This window comes from Danio aesculapii, chromosome 5, assembly GCF_903798145.1.
Source record: "Danio aesculapii chromosome 5, fDanAes4.1, whole genome shotgun sequence".
NCBI lineage: Eukaryota > Metazoa > Chordata > Actinopteri > Cypriniformes > Danionidae > Danio > Danio aesculapii.
In genome coordinates this window covers 41,880,397-41,906,165 of record NC_079439.1, presented here as the reverse complement: position 1 = coordinate 41,906,165, position 25,769 = coordinate 41,880,397, and the positions used below count along the sequence as shown (strand labels likewise).

The 25,769-nt window shown below is 34.2% G+C and overlaps 1 protein-coding gene across 1 annotated transcript in view; it reads left to right on the top strand.

Moving 5' to 3' along the window:
• The first annotated feature begins 5,383 nt into the window (after positions 1 to 5,383).
• tbx16l (T-box transcription factor 16, like) overlaps positions 5,384 to 25,769 on the top strand; it is a 22,256-nt gene continuing 1,870 nt past the window's right edge. Inside the window, exons 1-8 of the mRNA XM_056458209.1 lie at positions 5,384 to 5,800; positions 6,649 to 6,790; positions 7,602 to 7,704; positions 10,650 to 10,814; positions 12,097 to 12,246; positions 13,987 to 14,057; positions 15,498 to 15,574; positions 17,144 to 17,339. Of these exons, the coding sequence (XP_056314184.1) occupies positions 5,716 to 5,800; positions 6,649 to 6,790; positions 7,602 to 7,704; positions 10,650 to 10,814; positions 12,097 to 12,246; positions 13,987 to 14,057; positions 15,498 to 15,574; positions 17,144 to 17,339 (989 nt within the window). The 5' untranslated portion in view covers positions 5,384 to 5,715. The remainder of the gene's footprint in view (positions 5,801 to 6,648; positions 6,791 to 7,601; positions 7,705 to 10,649; positions 10,815 to 12,096; positions 12,247 to 13,986; positions 14,058 to 15,497; positions 15,575 to 17,143; positions 17,340 to 25,769) is intronic.

Below are 25,769 nucleotides of genomic sequence, written 5' to 3'. Positions count from 1 at the left end.
AAACATTTTACTGTTTATATAAAATTGTATTATTATAATAACATATATTTATTATAACATTATTTTAGATTATTTCTATCATGACATTTCTGCTTCTAAACGTCCTGTTTAAAAAAAAAAGTGCATTATAATAGTTTGTACACCAGTTTCCAGTGCAGTTAAGTCACTTATTTTACAATAAAATAAATAGAATGAAATTAACTACTGTACACTGAAAAAAATTATTCAAAGATGATTCCTTGGATTTACTCAATTATTTTACATTAAGTGGTTGTAAACGATTTATTTGGGCTGAATTTAAACAAAACAATTAAGTTGAACATTGCTCAATTTAATTTGATTAAAAATTTCAACACAAATAAATTGTTTACAACAGTTTTGCATGCAACACTATTTCAGTGTAATACATTTGCAAATGACACTCCAAAATAGGAAAAATGTGTTTGTGTTAAATATTTAATATAAAGGCAAGTTCTGTATTTATAATATGTGTGCGTGGCTTTCTTAAGATGGATTTTTATGATTTTTACAATTTATCTCACACACAGTTGCCAGTTTATAGATCACACTGTAAAATATGTTCATTAACAGCTTCTGTATTTTAAGATTCACAAGTGTTTTCCATTTATTTACAGTAGTGAATTGCATTATTGGATTTTGATCTCTGCTCTGTCAACTTCTGATGTTGAAAATTCAACTCTACAGTTTTAAAAAGTGACTGTTATTGACATTTGAAATCATATAATGGATATGAAATAATATGTAGAGAAATAAGTCTGGAAAATAACAGAAAATGTGCTGGCAATTTATTGCAAGGTTTTTGTAGCGTAATATACAACACCAACTCGGACAATAAATCACTTTAAAATATTAAAAATGTTAATAAAAGTCCCTTTTCAACTTTTCAGGGTTAAAAGTTGTTGGAAAAAAGATTGAGGTCCCGTAATGCAATTCAAAGTTATAAATAAATAGGCTAAATAAAAACATGAATCAAATACTGAAAACTGATCATTTGTGGATATTTTTTACAGTGTACACTAGCCAAAATATAAATGAATTCTTTCTACTTCAAAATTTAACATGCAATTTGTTGTTTAGCCATTTTGTTTCTGGTGATAATTTTATTTATAAATGTTAAATATAATACTTTGTTGATCCTATAAAATGAGAAATTGGGATGTCAGATCTGCTTTCTTGGTTTTACATTAGATTAGTCAGTAATCAAAGGTGATTAACCAATTGTGATTAACATGCATCATATTAGATTTAATTTGTATTGTAATGCCTTTTACAGAAAATTGAAATTGATTATTACATTTTATTATTTTGATATCTTTATGATGTAAGGTGACCTCACATACAGTTGTAGTCAGAATTATTAGCCCCCTTGTTTATTTTTTTCCCCTCAATTTCTGTTTAACAGAGGGCAGTTTTTCCAACACATTTCTGCACATAATAGTTTTAATAACTCATTTCTAATAACTGATTATTTTATCTTTGCCATGATGACAGTAAATAATATTTGACTAGATATTTTTCAAGACACTTCTACAGCTTAAAGTGACATTTAAAGGATTAACTAGGTTAATTAGGTTAACTAGGCAGGTTAGGGTAATTAGGCAAGTTATTGTATAACGATAATTTGTTCTGTAGACTATCGAAAATAATATAGCTTAAAGGGGCTAATAATTATGACCTTTAAATTATTATTATTTTTTTTTATTAAAACAGCTTTTATTCTAGCCGAAATAAAACAAATAAGACTTTCTCCAGAAGAAAAAATATGATCAGACATACTGTGAAAATTTTCTTCCTCTGTTAAACATCATTTAGGAAATATTTAAAAAAGAAAAAAAATTCTAAGAGGGGGCGGGGGGGGATGGCTAATAATTCTGACATCAACTGTATGTTAATAAGTGTAAATAAAAAAATGTTTTGTAAAATTACATCAATAAATATTTTGCCATTCTTTGATCAAGGTCCAATAATGCAATTTAAAAACATAAATTAACAGGGAAAATAAAAACATGAATCACAAATTATGGATATTTTATGGATATATATATTTTTTTACAGTGTACAACCAAAACACTTGCAGATCTGCTTTATTGGTTTTACATTAGATTAGTCTAACCAAAGACAAAAGAAAACTGAAAATATCATTACCAAATAATAATTTAGGATCATAAGTACAAACCAATGAAAATGCGTCTGCAGAAAAGATAAAATACAATTGTGATAAACATACATAATATTAGATTTATTTGTTTTACAATGTAATTTCTTTTTAAGGTGACCTCACTCATGTTAATAAGTGTAAAAAAAACTTTTGTAAAAATACACCAATATACAGTGCTCAGCATATATAAGTACACCCCTCACAGATCTCTCTCTTAAATTCATATTTTTAATAGAAAGCTATACAATATTATATTTGTGCATATACATTAGATTAGTCAGTACTGAAGCCAAATCTGGAGCTTATCTAACAAAATAACTTACGATAACGGTCTGAAAACTAGTACACCCAAATTTATAGATTATATAAAAATATTAAATACAAATTTTTAAAAGAGGAAAAATCAAGAGAAGCAAAACGATTGAAAAAATTTGTTGAATTTTTGTAGGTTGTAATTTTTTTTGCTTATATTTAGCTTGAATTTAATTGTATTAACATTTTAATTTCTAAATATGTTTGGTGACTAAAATATATTTTTAATAAACATATCTGTTTAATAAATCTGTTTTGTTTAAATGCACCAAAATACATTGGCTAAATTCACTAAGAAATGGATACAAATATTCATTTTCCAAATGGGACGTACTCAATTATGCTGGGCACTGTATCTTGTCCATTTTGCTGAGAAATGATTAAAAATCTTAATGTTCTCATTTGTTGTTGATGGATTACAGTGTACAGAATTACTATAGTGAACCAGGTTGGGTGTCTGTTCTCATATCCCCATGTGAGCTGTGAATAATGAACCTGAGCTCCTCATCTGGATGTGAAAGGTCTATTGGAGACAGACTCCAGTTAGGGTGGGACAGGGGGTTGTTTGTGGCTGCTTGAGTCACGTTAACAGATAGCAGGGAGATTGTGGCCTATCTGAGGGACACCAGCATTCAGCAAGCCCCTGGCACCTTATCTGCCTCTCAAATAATGGACATTTCTGCTAATCTGTGATGATTTTTCAGAAAAGAGTCACGGTGGCCAGCTAAACATGAGGAGAGCTGGAAACTGCCCTCCAGAGCTCTTATAAAACACCAATTTTCACCTGATCTGACTGATTCAGGATTATTTTCAACTCTTTTTGGGTGCTGGCATAAAGAGAGTGCATTCAGCTGCTGGAGGAGAGTCCTACTGTCTCAGCTATATTTAGGGAACAAACACTTAAGATGTTTAGTAGTGACTTGCTCTTTATCTAGTTTACTGTAAGCTAAAGCATGATTGTAAATGCATTAAGCATTAATGATTAAAGGTTCAGAGCAAAACAACATTAGAGATCTTCAGTCTTTTTCTCTGGCCAGTGGTGTCTTGGTAAATAGAGAGAGATTGTGCAGTGTTTTTGCTAAACTTTAAGTCTGCGTGTATCGAGTGTTTGAGCTTTTAATCGGTTTACATGATTTAATATTATGCGTGCTTTATACATCTGTTAAAGTGGAATGTTTTTTTTTTTTTTCATTTTTTCATTATTATATTTGTTTCTCTTCCCTGGTTTCTAATCTAATCGTTAAAACAAAAAATATATATATTAAAGTCACGATAACACGTTTTTTTTACTTTGACTTAGTTTAATAAGTGGATGAGGTTTCAAATATAACATAATCTGTAAGTTAAACTAATTTTGACTAGATATTTTAAGTCATTTGAATTGATGTAAGTTGAAATGGCTTACTTAAATAGTACATTTAATTTGATTCAGCAAATTTATTATAGTGTAATAAACCTGGCATGTCAGAAACTGCATTAGTTTCTTTTATTTTCTTTAGATAAACTAGTGTTCTTAATGCCTCAATGTACAGTTGAAGTCAGAATTATTAAAGCCCCTTTGAAATGAATTTTCTTTTAAAAATATTTCCCAAATGATGTTTAACAGTGCAAGGAAATTTTCACAGTATGTCTGATAATATTTTTTCTACTAGAGAAAGTCTTATTTGTTATATTTCACCTAGAATAAAAGCAGTTTAAATTTTTTTAAACACCGTTATAAGGTCAATTTTATTACCCCTTTAAGCTATATTTTTTTGATAATCTACAGAACAAACCATCATTATACAATAACTTGCCTAATTACCCTAACCTGCCTAGTTAAGTCTTTAAATGTCACCTAAAGCTGTATAGAAGAGTCTTAAAAATATCTAGTCAAATATTATTTTCTGTCATCATGGCAAAGATAATAAATCAGTTATTAGAAATGAGTTATTAAGTTAGAAGTAAGAAAGAAAAAAATCTCTCAGTTAAACAGAAATTGGGGAAAAAATAAACAGGGGGGCTAATAATTCTAACTACAACTGTACATAGAATATCAGTAATTTCGTAATTGTTTTGGTATACTGTATAGGCAGTATATTTGTTGATGACCTGGCTAAATTGGTTTTAGGTTATTTTACATGTTATTTTCTTTATAGCACAATAAAACTGTATTCTGGGTAAAGCTTCCCCTTCACTCCCGCCCCGCCAAATAATATTATTGCTCAACCAAAGTTTAGTGTTTTCCTCTTGCCATTATAACATATTCATCATGCAAATAAAATATTTGATACATAAATATGTCACATATGTCACAAATAAAACATATGCTGGATAAGTTGGTGGTTCATTCTGCTGCGGCAAATGAATGTTTTCACGCTATTGAACAATAGATTCACTGACAGCCAATCAGAATCCATCCTGGTTTAGCGCAAGCAGAAGAAATGCCAACTTGGTGATCTATTTGTTTCCGTTTGTTTTTCTTTCTTTAGTTTTCCCCCTATTTTTAATTTTACTTTTTTATTTTGTGTTAAAATAATGAAAAATAATTAATAATTGCATCGAAAGTGTCACTAACAATAAACAGACAATTATTGTGCTTTGTTGTCGATGCTGTTATACACGTTTTTATAGTTTTCTTTTTAGGAGTGAATGGGCCTTAGGGCTGTTATCTTCAAATATGCTTAAATGCATATCTTTGTTATTATTCTTTTTTATTATTATTATGTTTGCCACACTGTTAGACTGCCTTAACACATTCAAAACCAGTATAAAAATGCACATAAGTTGCCATAAGTGTGCATCCAGGATGACTCTGCTCAGCTCTGTCAACACCCTCAGCAAATGACCTGAAAACAGATTTGAATGTTGATCATTGGAAAATATCCACCGAACATGGAACTTTGACAGTTCTGAGAGAGTGGCATTAAAGAGTGGTGAAGACTTCCTGCAGTAACGAGGGGACAAACTGCTGGGGTGATTAACACCTATATGTGCGTCTCTATGGGTTTGGAGGAAGTGTCAGGCAAGCCTTGGCCTCTAAAGAAAGACGGACCCCGTTTCCCCCCAATTCCTCTCAATGTTGTTTCTACACACCTTTGTGGGCTGGCTGGAGACAAAAGACAGATCAAAGAGGAGACTGATGTTTTGACAGAAGTGCACATACACACCTCTGGCCCCCTTTGAAGTGATGGAAGAAGGTAGAAGCCTAAAGCAAGTCAGTTTGTAACTTCAGTCTGGTGGTCATGTATCTCCCAGAGGAACGGCCTGTGCTGGACTTACCCTACCAGATGAATCATTTGGTTAATAACTATGGATATTATCCACAAGGTAGGAGTTTCACATTCCTTATATAAAAGAATGTCACATTTCTGTTTTATTAAGATTTTTCCTCTTGCTCAAACTACTTATTTAAAATGAGTCGAAACAACACAATTCTTGAGTTTTTTTTTTGACAACAACATAATTGTTTTATGTTCATTTCACTTAAATTTATTAATTTAAGCTGATCATTTTGTGTTGTGACTACACTGTAAAAATGCAGGGTTCCACACAATTCATTCATGTTGCCCCAACACAAAATGATTAAGTTAACTTAACACTTGTAACAAATTTATATGGATTGAACATAAAAAATTAAGTTGTCCCAATGAAATCTCAAAAATTGTGTTGTTTCAGCTCATTTTAAATACGTTTTTTTGAGTTTACATGAATAAATTCTGTGAAATTGTAATTCTAATATTGTTTCTAATTCTAATGTTCTCTATTCTAATAGGTTCCTAAAACAATTCTAAAATTCTGGAGATATTGTAAACACTACAAATTTAAAATAAGTTAATACAACACAATTCTTCTGTTTCTGTGGGACAGCTTAATTGTTTTATGTTTAATTAACTTATAATTGATTTGCATTGGGACAAAATGAATGTAGAACCCAGCATTTGTTACGGTAAAAACTGTTATGAATGTAACTTTGAAATTATTTTCAAATCATTCATTTGAAGTACTTTAACCTGTTAAATCACAGTTCTAGATAATGCTGCTGTTGTTTTTAATGAAGATTGTTGGTGAAACTAAATATATAGAAAGAATATAGAAAATGTATCTAATTTTGAAATACAGTGGGGACTTTTTTTCCTTAAGTTTCGATTGTAACACTTTTTAATTCTATGGATTAGATTGCCGGACTCAGTACAGCAGGATGAACAGTGCTGAAGCTGAACTGACTTCACTGCCAGTTCATGTGTCACTGCAGGATCGAGAGCTGTGGGACAAATTCAGCAGTATCGGCACAGAGATGCTCATTACTAAATCTGGCAGGTATGCACATAGGCCTGTGTCAAGAGTCAAAATTGACTAAAAATAGTGTACTTGTTTAGGTCACTTGTTCACTTGCTTGTTAGTGATATAACAAATGTACACTTCCTGGCCAAAAAAGAGAGATACTTTAGGAGTCTATTTTATGATGGGATCTTTTCAGCAGTGATTAATATGTTTCTGCAATGTTACTCTTTAAAAAAGAGGGTTTGTTTTAGTGATGCCACAGAAAAAAAACAATGTGTGATTGTTTTTGTAAATGTGTGAATTCACTGAGTAAATTGTTTGATTGAAAATCATTCATTCATTCATTTTTCTTCAGCTTAGTCCCTTTATTTGTCAGGGGTCACCACAGTGGAATGAACCGCCAACTTATCCTGCATATGTTTTACACAACAAATGCCCTTCCAGCTGCAACCCATTACTGGGAAACACTCATACACACTCATTCACACAGATACACTACAGACAATTTAGCTTATTCAATTCTGTTTGAATGTCAAATTTCTGAAAATGTAAATGCTCAAATAGGGAAAAAAAAGATTTATTTAATAATAAATAAACGTTTGTGACATGGGTCCAATGAAATATCAGTGTGCAAATATGTATTTATTTACAAGCTGAATATACTGGAATTATTTTATGACTTTATGATGTATTTATGAATGTATCAAAGGAGTTGCTGTGAATCATTCATTTGCTGAATAGTTATAGGCTCATGAACGGTTACAAATCACAATGCACATCATGGAGGATGCAGCAAATATGTGATGACTAATTGTTATGGTGTGTTTCCGGTGTACTTTTATTTCAGACGGATGTTTCCCAGCTGCAAAGTAACAGTGACGGGACTGAATCCAAAAGTCAAGTATGTGGTGATAATGGACATGGTGCCGTTTGATAACCACAAGTACAAGGTACCTCCCCTCCACACACACAATTCAGCCCCTACAGAAATGTTTGAGGTCTGTAAGATACTAATAACAAATGCTTTTATTCAACAAAAATGCATTAAAGTGATAAAAAGTGACCGTGACATTTATAATAAAGAAAATGTATATATTCTCTTTCTAAAAAAATGCTGGAATTTCTACTCATCACAGTTCTTCTCATCTACTGCTTTCAGTGCAGATCATTCTCATTTATTATCTTATCTAATATTTAATATTGTATAATGTGATTTCTAACATAATAAGAAGTATTTCTTGAGCTTATTTGCTCAAGAATGATTATTAACTCTGAAAACTTTATAGAAATAATAGAATCAGAACAGTAAATGTAATGATTATTCATCAGGGGTCACCACAGCAGAATGAAGCGCCAACTTATCCAGCATATATTTTATACAGTGGATGCCCTTTCAACTGCAACCCAGTACTGGGATACATCCATACACACGCAAAAACTACAGCCAATTTAGTTTATTCAATTCACCTATACTTTGCGTCTTTGGACTGTGGGGGAATCCGGAGCACCCGGAGGAAACCCACGCCAACATGGGGAGAACATGCAAACTCCACACAGAAATGCCAACCTGACTCAGCTGGGACTCGAACCAGCGACCTTCTTGCTGTGAGGCGACAGTCCTAACCAATGAGCCACCGTGTTTCCAGTTTCTGTCTAGAGGAAGAAATTGCTAGAGTTGCACCAAATGTTGTATCAGCTGCTTATATTTATTGGTCTATTTTTTTAGCAATATAAATCCATCACTATATTGTACATAGAATGAAACTGGCCATTACAGATGGTTTATTGATCAACTGTACGAAAGCAATTAGATGGACGTCTCTTAAATAATGCTATATTTTTTCTTAGGGTGAAATAATTAAAACTTGCTAAAATAAAACGCACTCACACACATATATATAGAGTTGAAGTCAAAATTAATAGCCCCCAGAATTATTAGCCCCCCTGTTTATTTTTTCCCCCAATTTCTGTTTAACAGAGAATATTTTTTCAACACATTTCTAAACATAAATAGTTTTAATAACTCATTTCTAATAACTGATTTATTTTATCTTTGCCATGATGACAGTAAATAATATTTGACTAGATATTTTAAGACACTTCTATACAGCTTAAAGTGACATTTATAGGCTTAACTAGGTTAATTAGGTTAACTAGGCAGGTTAGGGTAATTAGGCAAGTTATTGTATAACGATGGTGTGTTCTGTAGACTATTGAAAAAAAATTAGCTTAAAGCGGCTAATAATTTTGACCTTTAAATGGTGTTTAAAAAAATTTAAAACTGCTTTTATTGTAGCCGAAATAAAACAAATAAGACTTTCTCCAGAAAAAAAAGTAACTTCAACTGTATTTTTTGTTAAGCTCTGTTAAAATCTTAATCAGTATTGACAAAACACAAAATAAACAAACTCTGGAAAACAGTTTAAAAGTAAGATATGTTTTGCAAAGATGACTAAAAAAATACTAAAAAATAAGTAAGATACTAATAAAATACTAGTGTGGGTTATCTAAAGCACATTTCAGTAAATATAATCTAAAAATAAATGCTGAAAAGATAAATTATGATATATTAATTGGCTTTTGCTGTTATCGGATGTTGTTGCAATTAATTCGTCACCTTAGAGTTATAAGGTTCTATCTGACATTTTTGTCAAAATTGAGTTATTGACATATTCTTATTAAATGACAACTTATTTACATTATGGGATGTTTTTTATAAGTTGTTTACATTTTAAGACTTTTTGTTTAAAAACCAAATGTTACACACATACTGTTTGCTATGGAATGCAAAAACTTTGAAGCTCAATATCTCAAAATCATTCAGAACGCAGATAGAACCTTATAATTCCAAGATGACGAATTGCTGAAGCATTTATCACAATATACAGAATTATCACAATATTGACAAGCTACAAAAAAGATGACTTCAACAGGTATTATAACAAAAAAATTATTGTACTGCTTTACTGTATATATGGTCAGTGTAAATAAAAGTTTTATTACATTGAAAATGGATGATAAAGTACAATAGGTAACAATTTACAGTAAAGTCACACTAGTAAATGAAATATTTATCATATAACCATATTATAGTTATGTTCATTCATTCATTCATTTTCCTTTGGCTTATTTATCAGGGGTCGCCACAGTGGAATGAACCACTAACTTATCCATAATGTTTTACACAGCGAATGCCCTTCCAGCTGCTACCCAGTACCGGGAAACACCCATACACACTCTTTCACACACATACACTACGGCTAATTTAGTTTATTCAATTCACCTATAGCTCATGTCTTTGGACTGTGGGGGAAATCAGAGCACCCAGAGGAAGAACATGCAAACTCCACACAGAAATGCCAACTGATCCAGCCAGAACTCAAACTAGCGACCTCATTGTTGTGAGGCGACAGTGCTAACCACTGAGCCACCTTGTCGCCCTATAGTTATGTTAAGGAATTTTATTTCATCTTAATTCCAATTAATAACACGAGTACAACTTTGATTTTATTGTTAGGCATCAAGTAAGAATTTAACATTAGTTAAATTAGCTGATGTTAACAAATGAAACCTTACTGCAGAATTAATTAACAAAATGACTGTAAATAGTCCCAAAAGTCAAATTAGAAGTCGCAGAAGTCGCTAGTCAAATTAGTATGTTTATGAAAATAAATAACCATTAAGTCTTCAAAAATTCTGTGATGAACATCACAGCCAACACAACAAACTTCTGTTGTGATTCTCAACAAACACTCTAGAGGTTTCAATGGTAAATAATTATTCGCTGTATTTGACATGTTCACAATGTTCATTTTCATGATGTACTGAATTATTGAATATCGGCATATGTCTACATACAAAGTATTAGTCTTTATGAGATGCTCTTCTGTTGCAGTGGAATAAGGATGGTTGGGAAGTGAATGGTTCATCTGATCCACACCTACCCAACCGCTTCTTCATTCATCCAGACTCTCCTGCTCCTGGACAAAAGTGGATGCAGTATCCAATCTCCTTCCACAAGCTCAAACTGACCAACAACACACTCAACTCCAACGGCCTGGTGAGACTTTACAAATGGGGAATTTATGTATGCTAATCAAAAGTTTGGAAACAATACCATTTGTTCATATTTTAAATGAAGCCAATTTTTTTCATCAAGGCTGCATTTATTTGATCAAAAATGCAGTAAAAACGGTTCATGTGTGATATATTGCTATACCATGTTAAATACCTGTTATCTTATTCAGTTCTGTGCTTCAAATTTGAATTTTCAATTTAATGCCATTTGATCCCTCAATAGTCATTATAATATGATATACTGCTCTATTTGGATCAATTATTAATGGTGTAGAATCCCTAGTAATGATTCGTACAATTGTAAGTGCTGAAAATATTTTTTCTTGCTTTATAGTATTGTGAAAACTATTGCATATTTTACTTTTAGGATTCTTTTATTAAAAAGGAAGGTTTATAATAATAATAATAGCTTTTATTTGCAGTATTTCAATGTAAATAATTAATGTAAATAAAAATGAAATTTGAAACCACATTTAATGAGATAATAATAATAATAATAATATTGTAGTAATATTTCACAATTGACCAGTTTTTACCTGTCAAATACTGTAAATGCAGCAGAATTGGATTCTATTAAAACAAATCTTGCTCTTTCCAAACTTTTGACTTCTTTTTCATTTTTAGTTGTTGTATGCAGTTGAAATCAGAATTATTATTTCAAATCAGAATTATTAAATAAATGCCTTTGTTTAATGATTATTAAACCCAAACCCCTTTGAAATTTTGTTTCTTTTTAAAATATTTCCCAAATGATGTTTAACAGCGCAAGGAAATGTTCACAGTATGTCTGATAATATTTTTTCTTCTGGAGAAAGTCTTATTTGTTTTATTTCGGCTAGAATAAAATCAGTTTTTAATTTTTTAAAATCCATTTTAAGGTCAAAATTATTAGCCCCTTTAAGCTGTATATTTTTTTAATAGTCTACAGAACAAACCATCTTTATACAATAAATTGCCTAATTACACTAACCTGCCTAGTTAACCTAATTAACCTAGTTAAGCCTTTAAATGTCACTTTAAGCTGTATAGAAGTGTCTTAAAATATCTAGTCAAATATTATTTACTGTCATCATGACAAAGATAAAATAAATGAGTTATTAGGAATGAGTTATTAAAACTATTATGTTTAGAAATGTGTTGAAAAAAAATCTGCCCTCTGTTAAACAGAAATTGGGGAAAAAATAAACAAGGGGGCTAATAATTCTGACTTCAACTGTATACACTGCTGTGCTTTTCAACGTATATACTTTATTTCTCTTCATTAGGTGGTTCTTCACTCCATGCATAAATACCAGCCCCGTCTACACATAGTCCAGTCTCCAGACCCCTGTACTCCTCACAACCCTGGTGCTTACCTGCGCTTCACCTTTCCTGAAGCTGCTTTCATAGCCGTCACAGCCTATCAGAATCAGGAGGTGATGGCACACATTTATCACATCTGATCAATATTAGTGATCTTCAAAACTCATGAAACTATAAATAAGAGCTGGCCAACAAAGATGCTGTTCATCAGATCTCCACTGCCATCTAGTGGCTCAAATTCATAATGAAGCACTGATACACTAAATCCTCATGCGCTCAACTGTCTAGTGCAGTGTTTCCCAACCCTGTTCCTGAAGGTACACCAGCAGTACACATTTTCAACGTCTCCCTAATCAAACACACCTGAATTAGAACATAAGAAGAGACTCCAAAACCTGAAGTTAATTAGTCAGGTAAGGGAGACATCCAAAATATGTACTGTTGGTGTGCCTCCAGGAACAGGGTTGGGAAACACTGGTCTAGTGTATGAGATTTAAAAGATTGTTTTGTCATTATTAATCAGAGTTGAAGACATTATTAAAGGTGTTTTCAGTTGAGACTATGAAGTGTTCATTATACTTTAGATACCATAATTTTTTGGGTTAAATAAGTGCATTTTGGGCGTCACGGAGCAGCATGATCGCCTCACAGCAAGAAGGACGCTGGTTTAAGCCTTGGCTGGGTCAGTTGTCATTTCCGTGTGGAGTTTGTATGTTTCGCGTGGGTTTCCTCCGGGTGCTTGGGTTTTCCCCCATAAGTCCAAAGACATGCGCTATAGGTGAATTGGGTTAGCTAAATTGGCCATAGTGTATGTGTGTGAATGAGTGTGTATGGATGTTTCCCAGTGATGGGTTGCAGCTGGAAGGGCATCCGCTGTGTAAAACATGTGCTGGATAAGTTGGCGGTTCATTCCGCTGTGGTGACCCTGGACTAAAAAAGTGACTAAGCCGAAAAGAAAATGAATGAATGAGTGGATCATTCTCCTATTTAGCATGCAGTTTTGCTTTGGTCATTTTGGTAATGTGAATACTGTTTATACTTAAAAACAGCCATACCTATGCAAATTGGAAGACAACAAACTAAATTATTAGCCTTCCTGTATAATCTGTAAAGTGTTTGCTTTAAATTTGGCTGGAATTAAAGCAGTTTTTACATAATTTTTAAATAATTTGAGCTACAATATTCTTAGCCCCTTAAGAAATAAATATTTTTAATTTGCTACAGAACAAACCCCTGATGTCCTTCGACTTGCTTTATTAGCTGAACGTGCTTAGTTAACCCAATTATTCTAGTTAAGCCTGAATACAAGCATCTTGCAAAATAACATTCTGCACTGTCAAAAGACTAAAGAAATGAGAAAAGCGATTGTTTAAAATGTGTTGTTTATTTTTCTGTTAAACAGCGCTTGTATATTATATTTGAAAAGTCATTCAAATTAATATTTTTATTGGCACAATATCTGCCAATGCTTTTATGATGGTGCAAAAAGAGACAATCAACTCACTTGGCAAAGATGTCAACTTATTTTACTAATCCTAATCTAACTGTCTACTAATACTGTACTGCGAGATAGTTGACATGACGTTTAAGAGCTACTTAGGGTCAAGAAAAAGGAGACCAACAAAAGAAAGTGTTATTTAAAAAGTAAAAGAAATAAAATAGTAAAAGCAGCAAATTAATGTATAAGTATATAAGCCCATAATTGTGTGACATTTAAAAAAAAAATCACAAAATATCATCAGAATTCCTGCTGATTTATCTATTTTAGTAGTTCATTTTTTATGATGTTGTGATTTTGTAGTTTGTTTGCAGATGAAATTGAAGTGGTTTTAACCCTTTTTTTCACAACACAGATCACAAAACTCAAGATTGACAACAACCCTTTTGCCAAAGGGTTTCGTGACAATGGACTGAACAGGAAAAGGTGACCCTACATTTTTAAAACACAAAGTGGTAATGCTTTTGTAACTAAACACTGTGAATCATCATCTATTAAGCATCAGCAAATATTGAATACATTATCTGTTAAGCATTAACTCTCCATTAACAGATGTTAGTAAGCAGTTCAAATGCTCTATTCTTGACTTATAAGCACATTTATAGTGTGCATAATAATTGTACTTTCATACTTTGTTATTGATTAGTTTTTCATGACTAAATTAAGCGTCACATTATTTACAAATCATTTATATTTAAGAGCCCGTGGTGTGGTGGTTAGTGTGTCGACACATGCACTCCGGTGCTCACGGCGACCTGAGTTCGATTCCGCCTCGCGGTCCTGTGCCGATCCTTCCCCTCTCTCTGCTCCCCATGTTTTTCAGTCAATACTCTCTACTGTCCTATACAATAAAGGTGAAACCCCGAAGAGAATAATTATTTAAAAAAAAAAAAAGAGTAGTTGGGGTAGATTTCAGAATGAATTAGTAAATGATTAATAAACTATTCAAATCAACATTTATATATTATTATTCAGGCATATACTAAAAGTGAAATAAACAACAACAATATAATAATTTAACAATATATTATGATTCAACATTTCAATGTTATTTAGCAAAGTCTAAACTACAGACATTTTGTTTTAGTTAAGGTTGCAAAGATTTAGTTTTCACTTGATACAGTTTAATTTGTGTCTTTAAATGAATAGAAATTAATAAAGTTGTTTATTTTCTTTTTTTTCTGTTTAGAATATAACTGAGCCTTTAATTGCCTTTTATGAGGGATTTACAAAATATTCCTCACTTTAGATTAGGTCACAAAACTGCATGAAGTTGAGTTAATAAAGCATTTATTAACATAGAAATAACTATTAATATATGCCTGAATAATAAGACATATAAATGTTGATTTGAATAGTTTATTAATCATTTACTAACTCATTCTGAATGATCTTTAAAAACCAGCAACGCCTCTCAAATAACTGGTTTGTACATGATGCGATACTTAATTTAGTAATGAAAAAATAATAATTAACAAAGTATAAAAGCACAATCATTAAGCACATTATACATGAGCTTAAAGGTCAAGAATAGAGCATTTGTATCTGCAGTTATAAACTGCTTACTAACATCTGTTAATGTAGTTCATGCAGACAATGAATTCACAATTTGCTACAAAAAAAGTTAAAAGAGAAAATATGAAAAAAAAAAGAGATTTTCAGGCTATACGTGCTGAGTATTTATAAATCTTTTTTACATTTGATTTAATAGATTTTACATGTTGTTTTCTGTTCTGACCGTTAAAATTATAATCTCCCTAATAAATATGATTTTTTTGTTTATAATTTGGTATCATTTGAGTTTTTATATTATATTATTTTATATTTATATTATTGTATAACCTTTATATTATTTCTTCTCTTTAGGTTTAGAGACAAAGAGACCCAACAAATGCAGAATTCAGATGGACAGTTCCAACAGGATTTGACAGCAAATGACTGTGGTACAATTTCCAGTAATTAAAAGAAATATATATATATATTTATTTTATTTTTATTTTTTTATTTTAGCTTTGCATAAAAGTACAGGATTTGCTTGTTATTTCTTTTGTAATGACTGGTTCCCAGCAGAGGGCAGTAAAGGGCATTTTTAACCTCAATCAAGAGGGTCAGCTTGATCTTCTCAATTTTTAAGCACTTCATTATTTTTGTTTGTTTGTTTTATTTAAAAGATTCTTTGAAATAATTTCACATAGAATTAAGGCCATCTAATTCTTTACTGCTGTCTGTACCTTTATTTCAAATTTCTTTTTATTAGGTTTTCTACATGGATTATCAATTACAACATTCATTTAATAATTATCCTTCCATGCTGTTGCTATCACTACCCAGAATAAACACTACCGTCCCTCAACAGCCTATAACTTCCCATTGAAAAACTACAACATGATTAATAAGTAAAAATACATAAATACAATTTTTTAGAAAAAGAAAAGAAAGATGAATTAGTATGTATTCATATACTGTATTATTGCTCAGCTTAAGAATCAAGAGAGTTAGCCAGCAGATAATCTGGCCACGGGGGTGCAACGCCTTGTCAAAGGTCTTTAAAGAACCAGTAAGTGATAGTCTACCTTTGTCCAATTTAATGCAAGTAAACACTTCTTCTATCTATGCATCAAAAGAGGGTGGAGAGATGTGTTTCCACTTTGTTGTTGGTACCTTTGACTAGTTTAAACTTCAAGTAATAGTTGCACGTAAATGAAAATGACCTCATCATTTACTCTCCTCACATGGTTTTTAACCTTTATGAGTTGAACACAAAAGAAGATATTTTGAAGAATGTTGGTTGCTGGCAAAAATTGAGGGGGAAAATGCTATGAAAGTCAATGGGTAGCAGCTACCGGCATTTTACTAAATATCTTCTTTTGTGCTCAACAGAAGAAAGAAACTCAAATAGGTTTTAAACAAGTGAAGGTTGAGTCAATGATGACAGAGCTTTCAGTTTTGGGTGAACTAACTCTTTAAGGTTGAATATGCTTTTCAGTGGCAGCACTTAATCTGTATAACAAACTGTCATTTTGTAAATAAGACCAGCTTCCTCTCAGGTTTTTAAATCAAATACTTAAGATGTTTCTTCTTAAAATGGATTATGGTCTGGAGGTAAAGGGATAGTTCACCAATAAATGAAAATGTACTCACTATTTACACACCCGTTCTTTCTTCTGCTGAACACAAAAGAACATATCCTGAAGTAAGCTGAACACTTGTAATTACTGACTTCCATATAGGAAAAACACATACTATGAGAGTTAATGGTTACAGGTTTTCAATTTTTTCAAAAATGTGTTCAACAGAAAAAAGAAACTCATAAAGGTTTGGAAAAGGTAAAGGGTGAGCACGTGATGATAGAATTTTCAGATTTTTGTTGTCTGTTTCTATGTTTAGACTTATGTCTTTATTAGCACTTTTGTTCAACACTGTCATTATTAAATGTACTATATAAATAATTAAATTAAACTAATTTGTCTCTGTTTAATTTATTATATCTTTACTTGTCTATTGTGAACTAGCAGCTGGAATGTCCCAGATGGATGAGGATGTGGACTTGAGCGTGTCCAGCTCTGTTGACTGCAGTGATACCCAGAACTCTTTATCTGTCAGCCTCAACCCTTTCATATCAGCCTTTACAAACTCCAGCAGTGCTGGAGGAGCAGCAGTCCACCAAACCCACACCCTTCTCAGCCTCAGTAACAGACAATTCAGCAGGTCAGTCTGCCTCACACTGCACCATGCAGAAAAAATACATACTGTAATCACAATAATATCTGGGCTGGATTTGTTGTGCTCTCCCAACTAATTTATTACATGCTTAGGTCTTAATATAGTCCAAAATATGCAAAAATGGTCTGCATCAACAAATATTAAATAAAGAAAGGGATTAAAAATGAGTGCAAACGTTTTCAAAATGTTACTTTCAAATGAGTGAAGGTTTATAAACTAATTTCTAGAGGAGCACATCATATGATTGATTACGACTGGCCTCTCATCTGTAATCAGTAATAATCCAATTGGGGTGCGTTTCCGAAAACCATCGTTAGCCAACTTAGGTCGCAAGTTCCGTTGTTAAAAACAGTTTGTTGATTTGGCGTTTCCCAAATCCGTCGTTCCAATGAACATTCGCAAACTTGTATGCTTGCAACTACACCTGTGGAGCTGTAGTTAGAAATATAGTTCCTGGCTGTGTTCTATTACCAGTTATCCCCCATGTTCTGCCCTCACTCCGGTGTCTCTCTTCCCAAAGTTAGACAGACAGATAAACTCTTTCCAACACGTGAGATTGTGGGAGAATGCTGCTTTATTCCATGCCACATTGAGTATGTTGAAACAGAGTGAAACTATGTAAAAAGATGTACATAAAATGGGCTATAGTTATCTATGTACATAACAATAATATCTGAGATAGAATATAAATACAAACAGATAATAAACTTACAGACAATGCTTCTACAGATGATCACAGGATGAGAGGATTGTAAGTGACTTCTTGTAAGGTGTTCTTTTTTAAATGAGGCAAATAACTGATTCTAACTGTCAGAATGTGTCTATGGCAACAACAATTTAAAAGAAGCTAAATGACTAGGCATTAAATTATGGATTCTAAATACTAATATTTAGTAGATGATCCAGCACACTCCCCGCCTGACATCTAAAGGATGTCATTACTATTGTCCACTTAGTTGAATTTCTGACGGCAACAGAAGGATTGTGTCAGAGATGGGCCGTAGGTAGACTTTTGATATTCCATCTTTTATTCTCTTCACCTCAACCTTCCTGACTCTTCCATCGTTTCCAGGGAAGCTCTTGAGGACAATGCCCATGGGCCAATCACTTCTCTTGGCTTGATTGTCCTTGAGTAGAACTATGTCTCCTTGCTGAAGGTTACGTTCCTCTTTTTGCCACTTTCTACGTTTTTGTAGAGTGGTTAGATACTCATTTCTCCATCGATGCCAGAAGGTGTTGGCTAAACTTTGAACTTGTCTCCATTGGCGAATATAGAGATCATTTTCCTTAAAGGTTCCATTTGGAGGTGTAAGTGCACCAGTCTTTTGTGTGAGAAGTGTTGCTGGGGTTAGAATGAGAGGGTCGTTTGGATCAGTAGATACAGCTATTAATGGACGAGCATTTACAATAGCAGAAACTTCTGCCATGAATGTGATGAGAACCTCATGAGTGAGTTTTGCTTGACTGGTTTTTAGCAACATAGAATCTAGGATACGCCTGGTGATACCTATCATGCGTTCCCAGCTGCCTCCCATGTGTGATGAGTGTGGTGGGTTAAAGCTCCATATGCATCCATTATGACTTAAGAAATCCTGTATTTCCTCGTCGTATGTGTCTGTACTTATTTTCAGTTCTTTGCATGCCCCAACAAAGTTTGTTCCACAATCTGATCTTATCCTTTTAGCTGGTCCTCGAATGGAGAAGAATCTCCGTAGTGCATTTATGAAGCTTGAAGTGGTCATAGCTTCAATCACTTCAATATGTATAGCTCTTGTGCTCATACATGTAAATAGTACTGCCCAACGTTTGCTGTTAGCTTCACCTCCTCTAGTTCTTCGTGCTGTGATCTTCCATGGTCCGAAAACGTCAAGTCCGACATAAGAAAAAGGAGGATCAGTACTCAACCGGTCTACAGGCAAATCAGCCATCTTTTGTGTTTCAATCTTGCCTCTCAGTTTGCGGCAAGTTATGCACTGATGAATAACACTACCAATTCTTCGTTTGCCTCCAATAATCCACAGACCTGCAGCTCTTAAAGCACCTTCTGTGAAGTGGCGCCCTTGATGTTGAATCTGAGAGTGGTAATGTCGAATGAGTAAATTTGTAACATGTGTACGACCAGGTAGAATTAAAGGGTTGATTTCATCCTTCTGAAAAGTTGATTGGGATAAGCGACCGCCAATCCTGATTAGGCCTGACTCATCTATGTATGGGTTCAGATTAAAGAGAACACTGTTCTTGGATACATGTGTTTTTCTCTCAAGGTTCTTCAACTCATCCTGAAAGGTTTCCTGTTGTAGACTATGTATTACAAACTCCTTTGCATTCACTAGATCTTCTACTGAATGTGGTTTATTACACACATGCCAGCCTTTGCATTCTTTTGATTTGTTGTTTTTGCTGAAGGAGTGAGCAATGTGTTTTAGCCTTGCAATAGTGTGTATCAGGCGTTTCCAGTCTGAAAACTTCTCAAAGTATGTAGTTCTAAGCCTACTGGACACAACTTTAGTTGCACAAATGCTGACCTCAGGACGAATCTCAGTATCGGATTCAGGATCAACTAAGTTTACTGGACTTGAAGATGTTTCCGGTTCAGTTGTCTTGTACAGGAAAGCAGGCCCCGTCAGCCATGTGCTGTTCATTAAGTTTTCAGCCAAGATTGATCTTGAACCATGATCAGCAGGGTTGTGGTTAGTGGGGACATACTTCCATTGCTTTGGACACGTGGATCTTCTTATACGCTGTACTCGGTTGTTCACATACACATAAAATCTTCTTGAATCATTGTGAATGTATCCAAGAACAACCTTACTATCTGAGTAGAAGGTGATGGCATCAAATTTGACATCTATCTCGTCTATAACAGTTTCTGCGATTTCAACAGCAAGCACTGCTGCACACAGCTCAAGTCTTGGAATTGTAATTTCAGGACGTGGAGCTAGCTTGGCTTTTCCACAAATAAACCCAATATTTATTTTTCCATTTGCATCAATTGCCCTGAAATAAGCAACAGCGGCAATAGCAATGGTAGAAGCGTCGCTGAATACACACATTTCCTTTCTCTGTGCATTGTTGAGAGTACTGGGGGTGTACGTCCTCTGGATTTTCAATTTTTTCAGTTCTTCCAATGATTCTCTCCATGTTTTCCATTCATTGAACATCTGTGCTGACAAAGGAGCATCCCAGTCACATTCCTCTGTGGTTAACTCTCTAAGCAAAGACCTCCCTTTAATGATTACAGGGGCTGCAAATCCAAATGGATCAAATAGGCTGTTTATTGTCGATAAGACTCCACGCCTTGTGTATGGTTTCTCCTCATTTGAAACCTGAAAGGTAAAACAGTCCGTTGAAATGTTCCAGCTGACTCCTAAACTTCTCTGCATATGTGAAAGGTCTGTACCAAGGTCTAAGTCCTTCAAGTTCTTAGCTAAGTCACTTTGAGGAAATGCTTTCATCACTTCTACTTTGTTTGATGCTATTTTATGTAGGCGCAGATTTGAAGCTGCAAGCATTGCTTTAGCATTTTTTAAAAGTGTGATTGCTTCTTGTTCCGTGGAAAGAGACACCAAAGCATCATCAACATAAAAGTTCCTCTGAATAAACTGTCTTGTCTCTGAGCCATATTCTTTCTCTCCTTCTAGGGCAGCATTTTTGAGTCCGTACATGGCTACAGCTGGAGATGGACTGTTGCCAAAGACATGTACTCGCATTCTGAATTCTGTGACTTCATTTTCTAAATTGTTGTTTTCATACCAAAGAAAACGCAGGAAGTTACGGTGATCTTCTCTGACAACAAAGCAATGAAACATTTGCTGGATATCAGCTGTTATGGCAACCTGTTCTTTTCTGAAGCGCAGTAACACCCCAAGTAAGCTGTTGTTCATGTTGGGCCCAGTAAGTAGAATGCTGTTCAAAGACACTCCTTGATATTGTGCACTAGAATCAAAGACAACCCTTATTTGATCTGGCTTTTGTGGATGATATACCCCAAAGGTTGGGAGATACCAGCACTCATCATCTTTGGAAAGAGGTGGAGCAGGTTCTGCATGTCCGTTTTCAAATATTTTGGCCATGAACTCTAGAAAGTGTTCCTTCATTACTGGTCGTTTTTTCAATGTTCGTGTAAGAGAATGCAGACGGTTACTCGCCTGCTGTCTGTTATTTGGAAGCCTTTGGCGAGGGCTACGAAAGGGAAGTGGAGCAACCCAGCTGTTTGTTTCGTCTTGGTAGACCTCGCTTTGCATCATCTCCAGAAATGCAATGTCTTCCATAGATGGAGCAAGTTTGTTGTCATCCTTTGTTGATTCAAATATGTCTGCTATTTTGCCTTTTGTGTGTGTTGTTGGAAGTATTTGTTGCAAAGGTGGAGATATAGACGTTTCATAGTCATTGTAATGGCTAAATTTCTCTTTGATTTGGATATTGTTAACACACGGTCTCATTTGGCTGTGGCGTCCATTCATAAAAATGTTTGTCTTGAAAGTATTAACTTCAACTGGTTTGTGGGCACCATTCAAACAAACATCTCCTACTATTACCCATCCTAAAGCTAACTTCTGTGCAAAAGGAGTATGTGGAGGACCATTGTGCTGTTCCAATACTTTGTGAACCTCAATGATATCTCTCCCAAAAAGAAGAAGAATCTCTGCCTCAGGATCAAGTAGAGGTATGTTACAAGCTATGGATTTCAGATGAGCATGGTTCCAAGCAGCATCAGGAGTAGGAATCTCAGCTCTGTTGTCAGGTAGCTCATTGCACTCAATTAGTGTGGGAAGTTTGAAATGAATACTTTTATCAATTGGTTCTACAATGAATCCTCTTGCTCTGCGGCCTAAGATTTCTGATGTACCTGCACATGTTTTCATTGTGTACGGAGATGCTTTTTCTGTGATATTGAATTTGTCAAAGAAATCAGACCTGGCTAAAGACTTGTTACTCTGGTCGTCTAGAATAGCATAGGCTTTCAAATTTACATCAGGATTATCTTTGCAATATATATTAACTAAGCAGATCTTAGAGCATGATCTTCCTCCGAAACTATTCCCACAGACCTTTGTGCAGCTGGATGTGGCAACAGTCGTGTCGGGGTTTTTATCGTCCTCCCCGCCATGCAATATGGAAGGGGAAAAGAATTCTCTTTTGGTCCAGGGTGCTGGGCCAGGATGAAGAGCTGCTACGTGTTTTTCACTGTCACACTCTGAGCATTGAATTGTTGCTGTACAGTTCTTTGCTTGGTGTGATGTTGAAGAGCAACACCGGAAACAGATGAAGTTTTCTTTGAGGAAAGTTTTACGTTCATCTAAAGGTCTTTCCCTAAATCCTCTACATTTGTGAAGAGGATGTGGCTTCTTGTGAATTAGACAGAGTTTGCTGACATCTTCTTCAATTAACATAGACTTTGCTGTAGGAGGATGGTCTACTTCTGTCTTATGCACCATAACATGTGACATTTTGGCTCTGGAGGTAATCTTCTGCTCTGTGGTTAATGCGTTTTGTGCAGAGATTGTAAAACTGGGGTCATTTCTCATATGGGCTTCATCTCTAATGAAGGTAGAAAAAAATGAAAAGGGAGGAAAACTGACATTGTGTTGTTGCTTATATCTAGATCCTTGTTGCATCCATTTCTCTTGGAGGGAAAATGGCAACTTTTCAACAAAAGGAGCGATTCCACGTGCAGTGTCCAGGTAAGACAAACCAGGTAGGCAACCATCTGATTTTGCAGACTCAATCTCTAACAGCAAATCTGCTAGCTCTCTGAGACGTTGGGGTTCTCTGTTAGAGAGCTTGGGAAAGCAGCCGATTTTATTTAAGAGTGCCGATTCTCTTGCTTCAGCAGAGCCATAGCATTGTTCTAACCTTTCCCAGATTCTGGTGAGTCCTACATCAGGGCGATTAATATGAACTGACCTTATTCTTCGAGTATGCTCAGCTGATTCAGGACCAAGCCACTTGGTTAGCAAGTCAAGTTCTTCACAAGGCTTTAAGTCGAGGTCTTCAATCGCATTTGAAAAGGTTGATTTCCATGCCCAGTAATTCTCTGGCTTGTCATCAAATTTTGTAAGTCCAGCAGTAAGTAAGTCTCTTCGTGCTAGAAACTTGGCTAAATTTAAAATCTCTTGGTTTTCAGGCTTGGCAACATGCATCTCATTTCTCATATTAGGTGAGTAAAACCTGTTTGAATTATGACATTCAGATGGTTGAGAATAATGAGGTAATGTACCTTGATGTCTTGCTGGTTTTTTAGGGTTTCTGACCGGCTGAAAGCTGTCATCTGGGTCTTGTGACTGAAATATTAGCTCATTGCTTAAAAAGACATGTTGTGGTGTTTCTTGAGAACATTTGGGAAATTCTCTATGAGATGGAAGAGCATTTTCTTTGTCATCCGAATTAAGCAAAGGTGTCACAATCTTTGATTCATAATGATTCTGATCATTAACATATTCTTCAGTTCTTTTCAGTGAGCTGAAAGTAGATCTTGTTGGTTTGCATTCATTCTCAGATGAATCTTCTATGTCAACTGCATTAACTATGGCTTCATAGGCTGTAGCTTCAGCTAAGGCAGCTTCTGCTTCCTTTTCCTGCTGGAGTGCTTCTAATGTCGCTTCCAATCGTGTTTTTTCTACTTGAAGTTGTGCTTTCTTTACTTTGATTTCAATCTCTCGTTGTGCATATGCTGCTCTTGTGCGTGCGGCTTCAGCTTTAGCTCGTGCCTCTATTGCAGCAAAACTGGCTGTTGATCTTCTTGAATGTGCTGATCTGGATGATTTAGAGGAGTGTGAATGTGAACACTCTGACCTGGTCGCACAGCTCACATTTTCCTTTGATAACATTCTTAATGTAGATCCATTCAGGAGATGAGAAGATCATTCACTGTTGTTATATTCTCTGTTGAGTGTATCTTTTCACTGATGTAATCATTGTTGAGTATGTCTTTTCACTGTTCTGCCCTCACTCCGGTGTCTCTCTTCCCAAAGTTAGACAGACAGATAAACTCTTTCCAACACGTGAGATTGTGGGAGAATGCTGCTTTATTCCATGCCACATTGAGTATGTTGAAACAGAGTGAAACTATGTAAAAAGATGTACATAAAATGGGCTATAGTTATCTATGTACATAACAATAATATCTGAGATAGAATATAAATACAAACAGATAATAAACTTACAGACAATGCTTCTACAGATGATCACAGGATGAGAGGATTGTAAGTGACTTCTTGTAAGGTGTTCTTTTTTAAATGAGGCAAATAACTGATTCTAACTGTCAGAATGTGTCTATGGCAACAACAATTTAAAAGAAGCTAAATGACTAGGCATTAAATTATGGATTCTAAATACTAATATTTAGTAGATGATCCAGCACACCCCATGACCCTTTCATTTAGAACTTTCTGACGTTTAAACTTGGAATTATTTTAAAAAGGCATTAAAGTCATCACTCTTAGGTGTAATTTGCTTTCAAAGTATTTTTAAAATTCAGTTTTAGAGATCTTCATGTGTACAATTGCGCTCACTTCATAGTGCACTTTGAAAACATTGATGTCATTTTGAACACAGCTGTGGCTCTTGACGAAAGCTATAGGTGACCTGTTATTTAAAAGCGGAATTTACGTTAAGTCTCCAAAGCTTGTGAAAACAAAAAACACAGCATACGTTAATGCTTTTCATTTATAGTAGGTTATTTATTAAGTATCTGTACTGTATATGACATGGGCCTGTTGGTTAGAACATTTCTGCAGTGATTTGCATGTGTCAAATTGTAAAAGTAGACTTTTCAAAAAATAAATAAACTATACCCTACTTAATATTAATAATCATCATCATCATTAATATTATTATTAAAGTAGATTTTTTCATTTCCTAATAAATGATAAATTCATTTAATTTCTTAATAAATAGCCTAATTATTTATTTATTTCTATGATTTATATATGATATTAGAATATATGTTAGCTTTTGTAAGGGATTTAATGTTTTAGAATAGAATATGTAATGTTCTCAATTATATTTGTAGAGGAAACATAGGCCATATGTATGTGCCATTTACATATATTTCAATTAATATGGAAAACGAGTGCATGTTTTTACCAAAGTAATATTGAATTTTTTTTAAATGCGTGTGCGTGTAAAACAATATAATTTGCACAAAGAAATGATGGAGTTCTTCTCTAAAGAGGTTATTACTCCACCCCATTTAGAGCATCATTATGGGCATTTTACGTTATTACTAACGTGGTTCAAATGATAGATCTGCGACAGAGAAACTACAGGTTTTGGGAAACACTCGTCACCACATCATTCTTTTGCCAAAGATGCATCGTACTATGGTAGTTCAGCCGCGAGTTACGTCGTTGTTTGGGAAACGCACCCCAGATTGACCCAAGTTTACAATAAATAGACCAATTTCACCCTACT